The sequence below is a fragment of the Pygoscelis adeliae genome, unplaced genomic scaffold (genome assembly GCF_000699105.1).
Source record: "Pygoscelis adeliae isolate BGI_AS28 unplaced genomic scaffold, ASM69910v1 Scaffold436, whole genome shotgun sequence".
Lineage (NCBI taxonomy): Eukaryota > Metazoa > Chordata > Aves > Sphenisciformes > Spheniscidae > Pygoscelis > Pygoscelis adeliae.
Genome location: NW_008825051.1, coordinates 1,786,714 through 1,803,945, shown reverse-complemented (window position 1 = coordinate 1,803,945; position 17,232 = coordinate 1,786,714). Strand labels below are relative to the sequence as shown.

The 17,232-nt window shown below is 46.1% G+C and overlaps 1 protein-coding gene across 1 annotated transcript in view; it reads right to left on the bottom strand.

Moving 5' to 3' along the window:
• Positions 1-17,232, bottom strand: part of LOC103918947 (zinc finger protein 618) — a 45,835-nt gene that overhangs the window by 10,794 nt on the left and 17,809 nt on the right. Inside the window, exons 8-9 of the mRNA XM_009326375.1 lie at positions 11,679-11,723; positions 3,683-3,760 (exon numbers count right to left, since the gene is read on the bottom strand). Coding sequence (XP_009324650.1) covers positions 3,683-3,760; positions 11,679-11,723 — 123 coding nt within the window. The remainder of the gene's footprint in view (positions 1-3,682; positions 3,761-11,678; positions 11,724-17,232) is intronic.

Sequence of the window (17,232 nt, the reverse complement as noted above, 5' to 3'; positions counted from 1 at the left end):
CATTGCTCTGCAGCCCAGGTTGATCTGGTGCTGGGCAGAGCAGTGGGCTGCCCATCAGAACAAACAGGAGAGGGCAAAATTGCTCTCCTTCATGTGTGGCAATGACCTGGGAGAGAAGGGAGACCAGCAAGAGTCTAGAGACAAGCAACGATGTGATGAAACTCCAGTGCCCTCTTCCATACAAGCAAATCCTTTCGAATTTGAGCAGCTCTGCATGTTAACTGCTGGGGCACTCACAAACCTTGCTGATGAACAGCCACAGATTGCACAGTTACTATTAGGTCTGGGCACTGCACTGGCCACAGAATGGATCAATACCTAAGAGCAATCCAGGATATGACAGAACCAGGGTAGACTCTGGGACTGCCTCGAGGACTCTGTGTGCCCAGGGAATTCACTGGTCGTGGTTGGTACCTGGGGAGCACTGCCATGCTCAGGACTGCAGCCAGAGGTCGGTCTTTGCAGGTGTGGAAGAGACATGAAGAGCAGGAGGTGTTCCAGTGGATGCCACCGATCAGATATGACGTATCACTTTTCCCCCAGCATTTGCCTAGACCAATTGCTCTTGAGCTAATGCCACCACTGTCCTCAACTCCAAACATCTGTGGGTAGGCAAAGGAAACTGCTGGATGTTGCCTACTAACTTTGTTGATGGTTCAGGCCTTCCTTGTCTTGGTGAGTTTTTTTCACTCTATATTTCATCCCCCCAACTCTTTTATCTATTTAATAATAATAGGGGATTTATTATGTACAAATATCCGCTGGTATTCAACATGGCATTAATGAGATTTGTGCGTTTCAGCCTCATCTTCCTTATCAGGCAGTCTGTGAACTACACAGATCATGGTTCTTTAATTTCTCTTCATGCTTCCAATCCTTTAATCCAGGTTCAGCCTAGTCGTCCTTTTATTTTTTTAGCTCTAGATTGTAGGAAGGGCATTATATGGTAGCACCCGACCTGAACAAAGTACTCTAAAGGGAGTCAAAGCTGTATATTGTACAGTGTAATTACAGAACGAATTCCTTTGCCTGGTGTTCTGCTGTTCTATTTCTGCTTTTCAGCCTCCAATTTACATTCTAATTACTTCTTCTCATTGTGTAGCTGCTTTATGGAGCTATAATCTCCCCTTATTACCTTCTAGCCTCCAGGCTCAGCCCTCTGAATGACTCAAGAGCCAGTATGTCCCTCTTTCTGCTCCTTGAGGCCAGCTGTACGTTCCCCGTCTTCAGTCACTTGTGAGAGGGGCTCAGTGGATGCATTACATGTAGTTGGAAGAGATTAGCCCTTTGCATCAGAGATGATAAGCCAAACTGGACTCCTGAACACATTAACTAAGGGAGTATTTGACCCATATGGGCTTCTCGTATCTCTGCATCCCCATAATGAAACATTCCTTGAGCCAGGCATATGGACTGGTATAAACGGCTGCTATGCCAGTGTCCCCAGTATGTGGATTCTATGCCCCCAGTTCTGCTGACTACTGTAAGGCCTCTGCACCCTCAGACTTCAGAGATGTTGTGCCGATGCTGTTTCTTGGATATGGAAATCCGCAAGCTCCGATAGGCTAAAAGGCAACAAACCGTGACCAGAGTAACTGCAAGTCCTGTGTAATCTCCACTGTTGCTCTGCTTAAGTACAATATCCAGAACCGGACACCCACCAAAGCTGTCTGTAGCTTTCCCATCTCTTCATTTTGTTTTGCCCTCATCCCACAGTAGCAAACACTGCACCGCTCGCCCCCAGCTGCACAGATCTGGAGGAAAAGCTGCTGTTCCCTCCAGAGGAAGAGGCATGAGCACAGGACTGACAAGCACCATGCACAGAGACGCCACAGCAAGGGACAGCTGCTTTCACAAGGGGCAGTCTCGGTGATGCCTGCAGACAGCACTTAAAGAAGACACGGACAAGCTTGCTCTCACTGTACCAGTGAGACATTCGGGGGGAAGCAGCCAAGCAGAAGATAGTGACTTACAAACAGAGCAGGGAGAGATGAGAAAATACAGTTTAACAGGAGTAATCCTGAGTTGGAGAGAGGGGATCTCTGCTGACATTACATGAGTCAGATCACCGAGACCTGCTCCCTCCAGCCCTGTTGTGTGTCCAAAGTAACCCAGGTGAACAAGCCCAGAGGCCATGCGTCATTTGTAAAGAAGAGAGAAGGAAGAAGCTGCAGTGACAGCACTAGCTTAAAATTTTCAACAGCTCACACCTTTGCAGTGAATTGCCATTCTCCCCTTTGACACCTTAGCCTTGGTCCCTCTTTTGCAGCTCCTCTACTCAGTGTCACCAAGAGCTGTAACTCAAAATGCTGCATTTCAGTACCAGAGACCAGAACAAGGAACAGGATGGTCAGGATGCAGCTTGGAGGCAAGCAGAAATTGCCATCGACAAACAGCAAGAACAGACCCCAACACCATGGAGTGACGGCAGCCACTACCCTGAGCGGAGCTTCACTGCTCCTTGGTGTAACATGAAGTCCAGTTACTCCACACTAACCAGCTTATGCTCCAACAGAAAATAACATTGACAAAACTCATACCATCTTATAACAAATCACCCTAAATGTCTATTCATAACATTAAAAAGATGATAAAGTAGCTGCTGAACAACACATAAAGCCTGCACTAAGATTCGCCAGTGAGAACTGAACTGGAACTGAGGAGCCACATGGATGAAGAACTCAAGGGACACTCACTAAAATTAGGACTAAAACTAAAACACAGAAAAAGATAAGAACTTTGATTAGAATTACTGTTACAGAACGGAAAATACGCTTTTCCTCAAGCCACCTGTCCTTCCATGCCACTCTACTCAAGGCTTACCTTTAAAGTGAGGGCAAATGCAAGCACTGAATGTGTATCTCAACAGAGCAGCTGTCTGTTGGAGAACACAGGTCTGTCAAAGGTGAATTAATTTGTAAACCTGTGTTAATTCACTTGAATTTTCATTCAAGAGGAAAAAAAAGAAAAAAATTCTGCCAATATAAAAAAAACCCTATTTCTGCATTTTTAAATATTGTGAATGCTGTCTTTGAAACAGCTTTGGCTTTGAAATTTTAAAATTGTCTCTTATGTATTGATAGAAAACAAAAAAGGCGGCTTAGAAACAAAGTAGTGGAACTACTCCTCAGAATTTTCTTTTGTAGATAGCCGAGAAGGAAATGAACACAACTGATGAAATGGCAAATTCTTCTTCTGAGAACACATTTCAGTCCTTTGCAGAACTCCAGGAGACACAAGTACAGAAAAGGACTTGTGTAGGCAAAGGCTCTGCTGCCCTGCAAGCATTTTTGCTTTGTTTGCTTCAATGAGAACTACCCTTTTTGCAGGAGGAGGGATTTAATCTGCTGTAGGAGTGACCCATTAATGCTTATGCAATGAGCATTCCCTAGATACCTTTGGATAAAGGGAATGAGTGGTTTGATGTGCTCTGTGCTAGCATGGCACGTTTCCTCTCTTCCTATGGAAAGGAGTAATGTTTATGATATACCCTGAGCCTTGCATTGTTGCAGCCACTGCTATGTGCTTCAGCCTTTGAGTATCTTTTTTGCTGCAGGTGAAATTACTGGGGCTTTGGAAACCGTGAGCACAGAAAGCTCTATTGACACACAACGGGGTCAACATCAGGCATCAGCGCAGAATTTAATTCTCCGCTTTAAGCGAGTCGAAGTGCCCAGCTTACCTGCATGGGACTGCATGTGCTCCAGGAGATTGTTATAAAACTGGAACTGGATTCCACAAGCTCCACAGGTGTAAGGCTCTGTTTGGGAGAAATCAGTTCAGAAGAATTATACAGAGTATGCAGGGAAGCAGCACACGTGCATACTTCAGTTTGTACAGTAGCAGGGCAGTGCCTTAGGGCCCGGTCCTTGTCACCTCAGCCCATGTATGCACGTCACAGCAGCTCTGTAGATCTGAACCCGCAGGGCTCGGGCTGTGATTCGGGAAAGCACTAGGGCACGTCACTGCTTCCTGGGTTGGGGTCAGGCATTTATCCACGTGCTTCACTTTACTGCCACGAGAAGACCTAGGATGGCAGAGGGACAGCTCGTGCACTGAAGCGAAGCACCTGCCCGTGTGTGTGGGGGGGATCTCAGTGAATCTGCACAAAGATTTGAGAGGCTACACGCTGACTGGGGTTTACTAGCTCATGCCTGCTGCAGGCTGTTTTAAGCATATCCTTGTTCTTTTTAAGCCTGAAAGCAAAGCATGGTGAATTAATTTTACATCCAGTTCTGTCAAATTCCAGTCTCTGCTGCCTTTCCTGAGTAAGACAAGGAGCATCGGGTTGTGAAAAATCCTGTTGCTCAGAAGTTGGGGCATGGAGAAGTGCCATGGGGGAACTCAGCTTGGTTTTTATGTGGCTGTCAACAAGTGCAGCGAGACTGGGGAATGGTGAGTGCCACTGGGCTCAGCGACAGCAAGTCACCGGGGTTAAGCAGAGGTGGAGGGGAAGAAGCACAGAAATCAGGGCTGTGCCAGAAGGCAGAGAGCAGAGCAGGAGAGCCATGTTGCCAGAGTAATATGGATAAGCTGGAGTCAGGAAAGAGCTGGGTGCAGAGCTCCCTCATGAGCTGAAAGATACATTTAGTTCTCTTCTAACAAGTACGTTGAAAGTGCATTTTTTCCACTGAATTAATCTAATAGCAAATGTTTGCAGTTGCTCGTTTAAACAGTATTAGTTGAGTGCATTAGTTAACAGACGTAATGTCAAACTACAGTGGCTGAAATATGTTAACATTGCAGTTTGCTTCTATACCTCCAGATATACTAGCACACTGCCACCATTTACGCTGTGGCATTTTGTTTTGTAACAGCAGAATGGACAAATGCAACCATTTGGTATATAAACAACTTCGCATATAAATGCCTGGCACACACACAGAGCAAGGTCTATTGCTACAATATACCAGAAATCTGTATCTATGTTTGAAGGGAAAAACATATTCTGCATCAATGAAACTTAAGAAATCTATTGCACATAAGCAAGAGCACCAGCATCCAGGATGGAAGAACCAAAATACTGGAAAGCACAAGCCCGACTTGGCTATAATCTTTAAGATGTCTATCTCAGGTAGCAAACCCCAGAATTCATCAGATAGCTACAGGAAGCTGCGAGGAAAAACATAAAAGAGACCATAAGTGGTTCGCATAAGCTGTACTTATATGCCGTAAGGTTAAACAACCTGCTGTGCCTTTCCCACAGAACCTACAACTCTCTAAAAAGATGGAGCCAGCTCCATCTGGAGGAGCTGTGCTCAATGCTGTATTTAACTTACTGTATTTTCTTGTGATGCTACTCCTGTGTTTTGCTGTAGTGAGGAAGTTTGGAAATACTGTACTTAAGTAACTGTGCTTGTGAAAAAAAGGGAAGACTTTGGCAGCTGAGTGGCACACTTAGGAATTTCAGGACTGGGAGAATTAACATGGGACTGGCTGTTTCTGTTGAAATCATCAGTTGTGAAAGTCAATTGTGGTAAAATGCCACAAGAGGTACAATGTAATCTAATTGTTCAGACTCCTTTTGTAATTATCAGAGAGGAGAAAACCCCACATGGGTGCAAACCATCCCTGTTAGATACATATTTCAATGTCAGATGACTCGTGTTACAGATGCTCCTATTTGCCTCTACTGCTTATGTAGCCTAGACTGCTCAGATGGAAATGTCTGAAACTAAGTGGGTTGACTCCCCCTTCAAGTGTCAAAATTAACATTTGATTAATCTAATGAAAGAAGTCACACTTTGAAGAGCCTGCTGAATGTTGCTGACAGGTTCCTGGCAGGGTCAGAGGAGCTCCGGCGCTGCAGCCAGGGCAGCTTACAAAGCTACCACCCCTGTTCTTTGCCCCATTGCTTTGCTGGAGCCCCTTCCCAGAGGGGGAAGAACAGAACATGCTGTACATCTCAGGTGCTTCAGAAAGTCTGAAATCTAGAGATGTCACACCACGGTTCCCTGGGACACTTTCAAGTCTCCGTGTGCCATTTGAACATAAGCAGGCACATGCATTCCCTTCTGCCAATCTCTGCCTACAGTAACCTTGGCCAGAGAAAGTGGTGGCAGAGCAATCCAACCTTCACTGCTGTAGTCCAAGGACTCTTCTCTGCTCCCGGACAAGGAAACAAACTCCACAATTTCCCTAGAAGCAGGTTTCCAAGTAGCCACCAGAACAACTCTTCCCCTAAGCTCAGTTACAGGGCGCCTCACTGGGAAGCAAATCACCCACATACATCCAGCACCCTCCAAGCAGCACATTTCTCACATTCATTTTTCTCTCTTGTTTCACTACATCCTCACATTTCCTTCTCAGCTTATTTTGTTTCATTGAGGTGCTTTACCTTCCTCCTGTTATATTCTCAGCTATTTATCACCATAAAGCTGTGTTGTCTTTCTTCTAGCTCTGCCCTTGCCTGACTCCCCTTCACTCCCAACCAGTCTTTTCTGGGTTCTCCCCACATCCATCCATCATGCAGTGACCACCAAGGTCTCCACAGTTCTTCATCTCAAGCTCCTCCCTCTGCCACTACCACATACTGTGTACTCGGTGACTCTGAAAGTTCTCTCATTTGTGATTCTTCTTAGAAAAATCCTGTTGATTTTCATCCCATTTCCAAAAGCCTCCCCTTCTGTTCTACTACAGAAATGTCCACCTCTGGAAACTAAACCACTGCCTACTTTCAAAAACCAATTTCACATTCTGAAAATGCTAAAACATTTTCTAAATACTTTTGAGACAAAGAGTCACAGAATTCTACAGTTTGCCACAAATGAAAATGAGTTAAGTTAAAACTAGGGATAAAATTTAAAATCATCCAACAATTTAAAAGTCTTTCCTGGGGAGGAGGGAAGGGATGCTTGGGAGGATGTGCAGAATCCCTGTGGGAATGAATGAACTTGCTTTGCTTCCCAGGGCTTTCTCTACCCTCATGCTTCTGAGATTTCAGCTTCTAAGCCCCTTATGCTCCACAGTACAGAGAGCTGGGAACAGTCAGGCCAGCTGGAAGGAGGGTGAGATGCATCAGTGCTAGAAAAGGGAGAGGGATCTGGATGGTGGAGAGAAGAAAGGCAATCTGTATCTGAAACCAGGCAAAAGCCACCGCTGGAAAAGAATTGCTCATCAGGGCTGGTACACACAGCGAGTAAATCCCCCCTCCCTTTGATTTCTGCTTGCAACTTAAAGGTAGAATTACCTGGAAAAGTTGTCAAAACTCCCCTGAACACCCCTGTGAGCCACACTTGTGCCCCTTTCTCCTTTCTGAGAGCACAGGCCCCTCCACACCACTGCCAGACCTCTGCTTTTTCTTCCCCAGGGGGAATTTCAGCTCTCCTCTTCCTTGCTCAGGCTGAGGTTTACAGCAACCAGAAGGGATCTGTTCTCCATCAGGTGGTCTGAACTCAGCAAGGGGCCCACAGGTCCTCTCATGACTGCTCCAATCAACAAACCTCTCCTTTCCCTCTCGGCTTTGCTGGTGGCGGTACAAGGAAAGCTGTGGGCAGCATTTGTGCTGCCCCCCCCCCCCCAAGAACACCTGTGCTCCCCAATAGCCCCAATTGTTCTGGGTGGCCAAGACAGGCCTCATGCATGAGCAAAGCAGGAAGAGCAGTTGTGCAGTCAGCTCAGAAATGGCTCAGAGACTTCCAACCTGCAGCAGGACTGCCCAGACAGCCTGTCTCACGCTGCTGGAAACCTTCTCAAACCCTTCAATGCTTCTCAGGAACCAATTCCTCTTGCTGCTCCACATCTGAGGGGGTGGAGTTCTGACAGGAGCAACAGTAACCCCTTTCGATGAGAAAAAAACAGCCATTTACCCCACGTGCTCAGACAGGCTCCTGGCTCTCACTTGGGCCCATGGGCCTCTTAGCAATGCCAGGTGCTGTGAACTTTCTAGCTCTGTTCCCTTGGCGTGGGCTGGGGAGGAGGGTGCTCTGCTTTCTCCAAGCTTCCTCTATTTGCATTCCCCTGGGCAGATGCTAAACACATGCTGGTGCCAGCTGGTCTCTTGCTGTCTACTTGGCTTGCTCAGGCTGTAGGTTGGGACTCCAGTTCACACCTGTAACCACAGCTCCCAGAGCCCTGAGCCCGCCCGGGCTGGTGCAGGACGTGGGCTGCATAATCCCAAGACCCCACCAATTCCCAATGGGCACGCAGGGCCCTCACAACCTTCCTTCACACTTGTATCTCAAGGGAGCAGAGGATAAATTCACCAGGCTGCATGAGAAGGTTTCCCTTCCTCTCCTTGTTTCCACAGCTCACTCCCAGTAACCACTGCTCAATCTAAAGCAGCTGGGTGATGGGAAGGGAGGGTGCGAAAACAGCCCAAAGCTCACCTTACATAGCCACGAAAGGTGGAAGGAGACAGGCAGAGAGCTCACTGAGGCTGCCTTCAGAGTACTCCCCCTTTACAGTCTGAAATCCTGAGCTTTGGTTGCTCTTGCTTTGTTGGCCAGGCTGCGACCTAGGCACAAGGTCCTGCAGTTTGCGTGTAGCAGACTGTGGCCTCTCTACTACTGGCTGCCACTAGTGCATCCTACAAAAACTTCACATTAACAAATAAGCCATTAAAATCCTGCAACGCTCAACTCTAAACCTGTAGCCCAGCATTCTCACACTTCACTAAATGTCTCAGAAGATGAAATGCCAGGCTGCTATCATTCCTCTACCCACCTCCAGAAAGCAAGCTTTTCACATAGCCAAGACCAGAGCCATGAAGCTGGGGCAGCAGTCAGAGATGCTACATTTTCTGCAGGCCTTGGGATACATCTTGAGCTCTCCCATGCATGCATATTCAGCCACAGCTACGATGCACTTTCCTGCAGTAGCAGGAAAAGCTAGAGAGCCTGTGCAAGCAACAGGGAAATGGCTCTGCCTGACCCCTGACACATGCTGCTGGGCAGGGAGCCTTGGGAAGCAAGGCTCTGGGCATCTCCTATTCTCCATGTTCTGCCACATGGCTGAGCTGCACGCAAGAGGCTTTGTTGCAGAAGGGTGGAAACAGGCTCTGAGTCTTCACAGAAGGATAAGAAATCATGAAGTGGACCCTCAGAGAGTTCAGGTCGCTACATTAGCCCCACTGTCTCTCTGGCTCTGTGTTGTTGCTGTACGTTCAGAAGCCTTCTGCAATCCTGTAGCCTAAATTTGGCAGCACAAAGTCTGTGCATGAAATGGCAAATGTTGTGTGGGCCAGACCTGTCCACACAGCATCAGACAAGGCAGGAGAGGGTACAACACTTAGCATATGACAGGTGACTGGCTGCACAGCGCCTACGCCAGTCCCCTGCTATCTGTCCACCCACTGTCATCGCCCACCTCCTTCTCCGATCCCTCCTTCCTCACCGTCTGTCCCCTTCCACTCAGAGCTTGTGGCACAGACCCAGCAGGTTTATCTTTTGAGCTGTGCTAGCTGTCGCTGTGCTACCCGCTCCTTCCACTGCCTGCCATGCAGAAGAGCAGACTCCAGCACTCGGAGATGGCCGTCTCTGAAGTGACAGTGCTATCCTCTCTCCAGCAACTTGAGGATTGCACTGTGCTGGGCCAGGATCCTGACTCTGTATGGCTCTTCTGAGGCAAAATATTTGAAAATTTGGAAGGAGAAGGAAATCACTCTGACCATGTCCTGTCTGCCAACAGAAAAGGGCTACTCTACAGCTAGCCGATCTCAGTGGAGTCTGACTCTCATTCCCGAGTTTTCCCACAACGTAGAGGGGTTGCATAGTGGAGAGCACAAACAAATCCACTGCAAGTAAGCAGTGCCGTTGGAACTGCAAACACCCATCCCAGGGCACTTCCAGCAGCCTCTTGCAAGCTCAGTGTGAAATTTAAGCATTGCAGCATCCCCAAGCAATGTCATTTCATTCTCCTATCAAGCACCGAAGAGCTTTCCCCCCTGAAAAGAAGAGACATTATTCTGTGGTGCACTGGGTGTTGGCTGCTGAGCACAAAGTACTCCTTCTCCCCAGAAGCATCCTTCCCCAGAAAAAGCAACCTGCTTTGCGAGCCAGGTCCCCCTCTGCTCCGCACAAGACATGCTATCATGTCACCCTTACTGGTTGCCCAAGAGCTCTCTGAAAACACCTTTACAGAAACCTAAAGCACCAGCAGCTGCTGAAGCCTCTTCAGCCTCTTGAGCCACACAGAACTAACACTCACAGTTGGTTGCACAATTTAAAACATCTTTCCCCAGGGCTATTATTAGACACTTTTATTAGTGCTTCATATATACCCAGTGAACAAGGCTCCAGAGTAAGGCAGCAGGCTATATAAGCCAAGACAGAGAAAAAACAGCATTTGGTCTTAGGTTAAATAAATCACTCTAATTCCCATGTTAACTCTCATTGCCACATCTAAGCCAGAGAAAATAGCAGAGCCTGGTTTGAGGCCAGGAGTGAACATTAGTTGAGAGCTTTTAACAGAAAGTTTCAACAGAAAATGCCCTGAGCTGCTTGTGCATGAGCGAAACGCAGCAGCGCTCAACGACTGATGGCAGCGCAGGGAGCAGACCCCCAGGCGGCTCTCTCCTCAACAGAAAGGACACACATTTCAACACTTCTGTCCACATTTTGATGAAAAACAAATGCAGAAGAACTGTAAGGGAAACTTCTCAGCATTTTTTGCCCAATGTTTCCGTTGGCTTTAGCTTTAGTAACAGTGTAACTGCATCTTCCCATACCTTTGACACAAACCGATGAAACAATACATTCGACTCAGCAGCAGTCTCCTAGAAAAACACCATCACACACCAAAATAAGTGGAAGTTTCTTGAAAACAGGACTTCTTTCACTTCCACCCATCTCAGACAATAAATGAGGTGCTACATAAAGAGGTGCTATAAAGCATGCTTTAAAAAGGGGATTACTGAACGCATCACGGTTGTCGAATTTGTTGGCACTAATTTGGTTTCTCTCCCAACGTGAACTCTCATGTTCTGAATAAAGCTCTCACTTCTTTCTCAGATTTGTAAGTGGAGAAAGAACAGGCGTCCTCCGCCACCGTGGCCATGCTCAGAGTGCAGCACTCAGGGCTGTCCTACGCTAAGGGACAGCAGTCCTGGATTACGAGGTTGGCGCAGACAGTATCCCTCCTAAAATCCAGACGCAAGCCAAGCAGTAACCAAACACACTGTATGTCAGAGGAAGAAGATCCACCTGTTGAAATCATCAAGGACACGGGGCAGAATCTTGAGCAGAGACCGCCTGTGTCCACCCATCCCAAACCTGCTCTCCTTCCCCTCCTGCTTGCTCACCACCATATCCTGGGCTCCCATTTCCCATCTGTGCTCTCAGGCCAAAGGGAGTTGTCTCTGCAAAGGTGTTTAGTGAGCTGAGCCATGAAGACAAGTTTTCCTGCGCATAAATGTAACTTGAACATGGATTCATTTTCAGTTTTCAAACCTTGGTCTCTCAGAACACATATCATTGGTGTATTTCACAAAACTTAACTCCCAGAAGGCTGTAAATGAGTCTAAATGGTCTAGCAGCCACATACTGCACAGAAACACCCTGAGGGATTTCTGTTGCATTTAAATCTGAAACCAGAGCCACAGAAGTGAGGCATTTTGTTTTTCACACCTGGACTCATAATAAAAAAACATTTATTCATGAAAAATGCTAAGAGGGCAGGCCAGCACGGCTGCAGGGTGGAAGTCCCCGCCTTTGCGCACCACAGACACCCATCACACTTACTTTGTAAAAGCGGGAAAGGATTTGAAATCAGGGGACTTGCGGTTTCTGCAAAAAAGAAAGAGATTTAAATATTGAGATAGGCAGAGACCCCGCTGCATGCTACACAGCTCTGCCTATCTGCTCACTGATCCTTATCCTTACTCCGCACTTCCAGATTTAACTGTGGCAGGATGGGGGTCTCCGTTTACCGCAAATTATGGCATGTCCAGCTGTGAATTTTCTCTCTCAGTGTCTTGCTAAGTTTCTCATGGCTAGGAATCTGCGTCTTTCCTTCCCATTTTGCAATGTTCAGAGATTTTAACATACACCCTATGCCACAGTAATGGAAACAGTCAAGTGGGGAGGGCCAGCAGAAGAAAAGTTAAGGGGCAAGAAACCCTTTACAAATGCTTTTTTTGGAGCCCCAGATGCAAATTCCCAGATGCACTGTGCAGCTTCCTCAAACTGACAGCTGGGAAGGTAAAACAGGGTGTTTTATCCACACTGGATGGTATGCCAAAGGAGAGAGTTCCTAAGAAGTGCACCTTTCTTCGGGCTGAGAATACACATTTTCTGTCAAGCACACCTTGAAGATTGCCTCTTTTTAAGGTGTGACTGAAAGGAATGGAAACCCTGGATGCTCAGCGAGCCTTTGGTCAACCAGGGGCGGTCTGCATCCACCCCGTGGTGCACTGGAGCAGAAGCAGTGATTCTCAGCACCTCAGACCCTGTGCAGTTTCCTACAGTTTCCAGGTGAGGTCCTTTAGCGTCAAACCCCTGCAGAGGGGAAGAAACCATTAGTGTTAAATATTCAGTGATCGATTCAGGGCATTTACAGAACGGTCCCAGGTCCGAAGTTATGAATTGACGCATCGGTGAATGAGGCTTTCAGGGCTGACAGACTTGGATTGGTTTGCTTGGAAGGAAAACTTAAGTCATTAACCGCATAGGTCAAGCAGAGCAAGCCTTTGTGCTAAATATTTCAACACGATGAGGACCTGAGCTGTTGAAGAGGGCTTCAGCTGCCAGGACCAGCCAGTAAGGAATGGAGATGAAGGCATGGATGATGCTTGGCAAAGACATGAATAGACAGTGCTATGGAAAGGGTATGCATGGAAGGCACCAGCTGTATACAGAACGCTGCTGATCACTTAACACATTTCTATTACCCAATGTTGCACTAAGAGTGCTGTTTGCAGCTGAGGTCTGTATCTGGAGGAAGATCTTCACTGAAACGGGTTCCTAATCTGGTCCTACTGAGCAGCTGAACAGGGCAGGCTCCTCTAGGTACCGTTCTTTCACTATCTGTGCTCTCTGCTTCTGCTTTGGGAAGCGTTGTACTTATTCAGTGAACACATAGATGCTCACTGGACCATCCCATGGCTTCAGGCTTTAAAGGGCTCTTCCAGCATCCCACAGGCAAGAAAGCTTTTGCGGGCCAAAACCCAACATTTTACCATCCCCCCAGAAGTCAACTTGATCTGGAAGAGGCACACAGCAGTGGCATACACCACTTAATACACTGCAATGAATTCTCAACGTACTCTCTGGCTGCCTTCCAGCCAGAAGTGCTAACATAGTCTCCTCGTTATGCTTGACTTCCTATACACATGAAAACCATTGTCAGTCTGCAACAGGAGTTCAGGCCACTTGCTAAAACATTGCTACTACGGTATTTTAAGTGAAGAAAGACTGTTGGGATTTTCTGGTCTTTATATTATGGGGCATTTTGTTATGCATGCACTGTAATGTCCCTGCCTCAGCACAGTCAGTTCCACTAAAGCCAACTACTCAGAGAACAGTCATGGAAGTGTCATAGTTTGAATGATTAATAATTTGGCTTGCTTTGGGGATTTGCTAATCTTTCACTCCACAGATTCTCTAGGCAAAACTGAAGCAGGAATTCACCTTTTTCTGCCCATATAGCGGTCTATCACTGACCCTTTTTGCCACGTCCTGTCCAGCCCCAGCCCACCACGGTATCTGTGCTTGAAGACTGCAATCCACAGCTCCTATCACTGGCTGTTTGTTCCGAATTTTGCTGACTGCTCACACTCTTGCCCCCATGTCTTTGATATGTATTGTCTCAATGTCCTTCCTGGTGTCCCAGAGCTCCTGAGCAATTGGCAGGATTTCACCCACAGAGACTTGCTGCTGAGTGATTATTTCAACCCAGATATTTTTCTTCCTGTCTACAAGTTGCCTGTTCAACACGACAAGTCTGAAACAACTTAAATAAATGTGGCACCAGTAATAAACAGTTCATTCCTGGAAACCTCAATTCCACGCAGATTTGGAATTGGACACAGCAACTTGTATTTATGCGACGGAGCAAAGTGACACTTTATTAACTGAAGCCTCTCCCTATATTACTCTTCTTCTAATGGCGAGAACTGCACTCAGATGGTAATCCTTCATCTGGGCACATCATTTTTAGGCTGCTTTGAAAAATGCAGCTCTATGCACGTGTGTTGCCCCTTGGTCAGCATTACCGGTGCTCTGCACAGCTTAGTTATGACAACGTGGGAGCTCACATAATGCCAACCTCCCCCCTTTCCTCACTCCTCAAACTTGGTCATTAGCAGGCTTGGATCTCCCAGCTCAACGGAAAGGCAGCAGTAGCAGGCTTGTACCATTTGCAAAGCAACCAATAGATGAGAAAGAGATTTACCAGAAGATGAATCACTTGAATGAGATTTGTATTTTGTGCTTCGGTCCAGCTGACATAACCTGCAAGACAGTTGGGTGCATCTCAGGAGGCAGAGGTGGAGGGGGCTGGCTGTGCTAACATCAGACTGTAATCAACAATCAAGAATTATTATGCCCCAAGCATTAAAGCTGTATTCACCCACCAAAAATCCTAGCCTAAAAGTCACGTCTTCCCAGAAGAAATCCAACCAGATCTGGATGTGCTATATGATCACCGGACTACAGAGAAAGAGCAGAAGAGGATGTATGGGCCAACAACAGAGAAGGAGGAAGATCCCAATGTTTGTAACACACCTAGCTGACTCCTCCCATATGTGCACCATGACCACCTGCACTTTCAGTGCAAACCAGCTTTTTTGGACTAGCTGGCAGTTTAAGGACTTGAACATCCTTACTCTGTAGCGAGATCATCCATCCATGCAAGTCTCATGAACACACAGTAATGCTGACAACAGTCTCAACATAACGATGCAATTTGCTTCATCGCAGAAGTTTGGCAGTAGCCACAGCTGGGTGTCTCAGTCTGGCCTTCCATTTGGGTGCACTACGGGACCTGGCACCATAAGGGCAAGAGTAGGCACTGAATTCCTGTTACTGCAACAGAAGTTGCATGGGGGATTCAAGCAGACATCATGTCTGCTCCCATCACCACCAAACAAAGCTTCAGAAGAGATTTATATCATGAGTTTAACGCTGATTTGCACTCTGCCTTTTTGCTGCCTTCCATAAAACTAAAGGTTAATTCTGCTCAGTTGCTAAGCAAGAAAGACATACTACCTATTTCTGTTTAAGAGACTATCCTGTTTAACATACACTAAAAATACTGTGGCGAATGAGACATTTCTAATTATTCTTCTGCTTGAAATAGTTCCATGCCACAACTGGATGGGAATTAGGATCCATAATATATTGTAGGGTGCTGCTTATCTACATTTTCACTAGCTATATTTAACTATCTATCTTAAGTGTGCTGCATACGTAGGAAAATGAAGTGCACTACTGAAAAATGTTTTGCATTTAGAACTGATTCACTAAAAAGAAATACAGAATATTAACATCAGGAAATGACAGACTAACAAGTCTGCAATTTCTGAAAATTCCACTAAGCGCACGTTTAAAATTCAGTCCTCTGTCCTTTAAATTTTGAGAACTAGCATTTCTCAGTCTTTTCCAAAAATTTTTTCTTCTAAATTGAAAGGAGGAAATTAACTTTTTTTTGGTCTCAGTCTCACCTCAGCTTGGCAGAAACTGATTGCCCCTCTACTCAGCCTAAATAAACGCTGCTGGAAAGAAAAGCTTCCCCATGTAAATATGAATAAAAGCACTGACATTTTAAAAACTGTAAATGCTAAAATTTGTTCCACTGGAACTTATGACATTAATAGTTACCTAATGCAGAAGATGAAATTGAGACATATTTATACAGCTTAAATCAACCTTGAAAGTTAAAAATATTTCCCAATTCCCTACATAATTTTAAGTGTTGTCTTTCACATTCATAACATCTAGCAAGTTTCGACATCAATAAATACTGTAAATTTCAATTAGTTTTTTTTCTTTTGATGGCTGTATTTTAAGGTATTAAACTAAATCCCCCCCCCCTTTTTTGCTTTGTTTTTTTCTTCTTAAAGTCTCACAATTTCCTTCATCCCTCTTTGCCTACAGGTGGTGTAACTGCAAATTCTTCATTTTACTAAGGAGTCATGCACGGTGTCCAAAACAACAGATCAAGGCTGGATTATGCTGTAAACACTAAGTTAGAGATGATTGTTGGCCCCTGAGGCTTTCCAAAGTCAGACAAAAAGTGAAACAACGGAGAGATCCAAAAGCTTGGGAAGTAACACATCTGTGGTTAAACACGACATCACTACGGGGCCAAGTCTGCAGAGTCCCAGTCAAATGCTGCTCTACCTACTCCAGCTGCACATGGTGGAAGAGGAAGGCAGCAAGCCTTCACTGTTGAACACAATACATGTATTTGCCCCTTTCTGGGGCTTTTTCCTTCCCATGCTCAGGCTGATAATCACTAACTTTCGCAAGAAGAGTATTTCACAAGCTGGCCTTCAAATATTTTTTGAAATTTAGGTCAGAAAAACCCTGCACATGTCAAGACTCAGCAAAATAACCACCACCAGGGAATGTTTTCTTGAAAGCAGCTTTACAGCATCTTAGATGATTAACAGCTTAGCATCACAACGAGCCAATTCCGTCTTTTGGGATCAGGTCATGTCATTGTTTTCTGGACCTTGCTTAGTTCAGCAGTGAATAATCACAAGCTTCATGAGACTTGGGACCTCTGCATTGGCTGCCTGCGCTCCAGAAGCGGCACAAAGAAGCAATGTGCACATTTTAGCGGATGCTATTTTTAAAGCACTGTGAAACTTCCAGGTTGCATCAAAAAACAAGTTTAAGGGGCTGTGGAGACTCCTTCCCATTAATACAAAGGACACTCTCCCAGTCATGAGGTGGACAGCAGCTGAACAGTCCTTCTCCATCCACTCTGTGGCTCCATCATGCCCTGCTGGGAAAAGGACTTTCTGCTAGTAGATGGACTCAAATGCAGACTCAAAGTAGTGTTTGCCACGCAGAACAGGAACTGTTGTTGTTTTATGGGCAGTAAGATGCCAGGTTACTCAGGTAAGGGTAGCAGGTACCTGCATTCACTATGACAAGGATTGGGGCTGTCCATAGGGAAGAGACATCTGAAATCAAACATCTTCCCTTCTAGTTGTCTTATTCCCACTTAGGATTCTCTACAGCATTGCATCCAAGTCTATTTTAGGTGGCTTTAGTTGCTGACCTTCCTGCTCTGCTTGTATTCTCCCTCACCCCAGACATGAAGCAGTCTGTGGCACTGCAAGTCGGG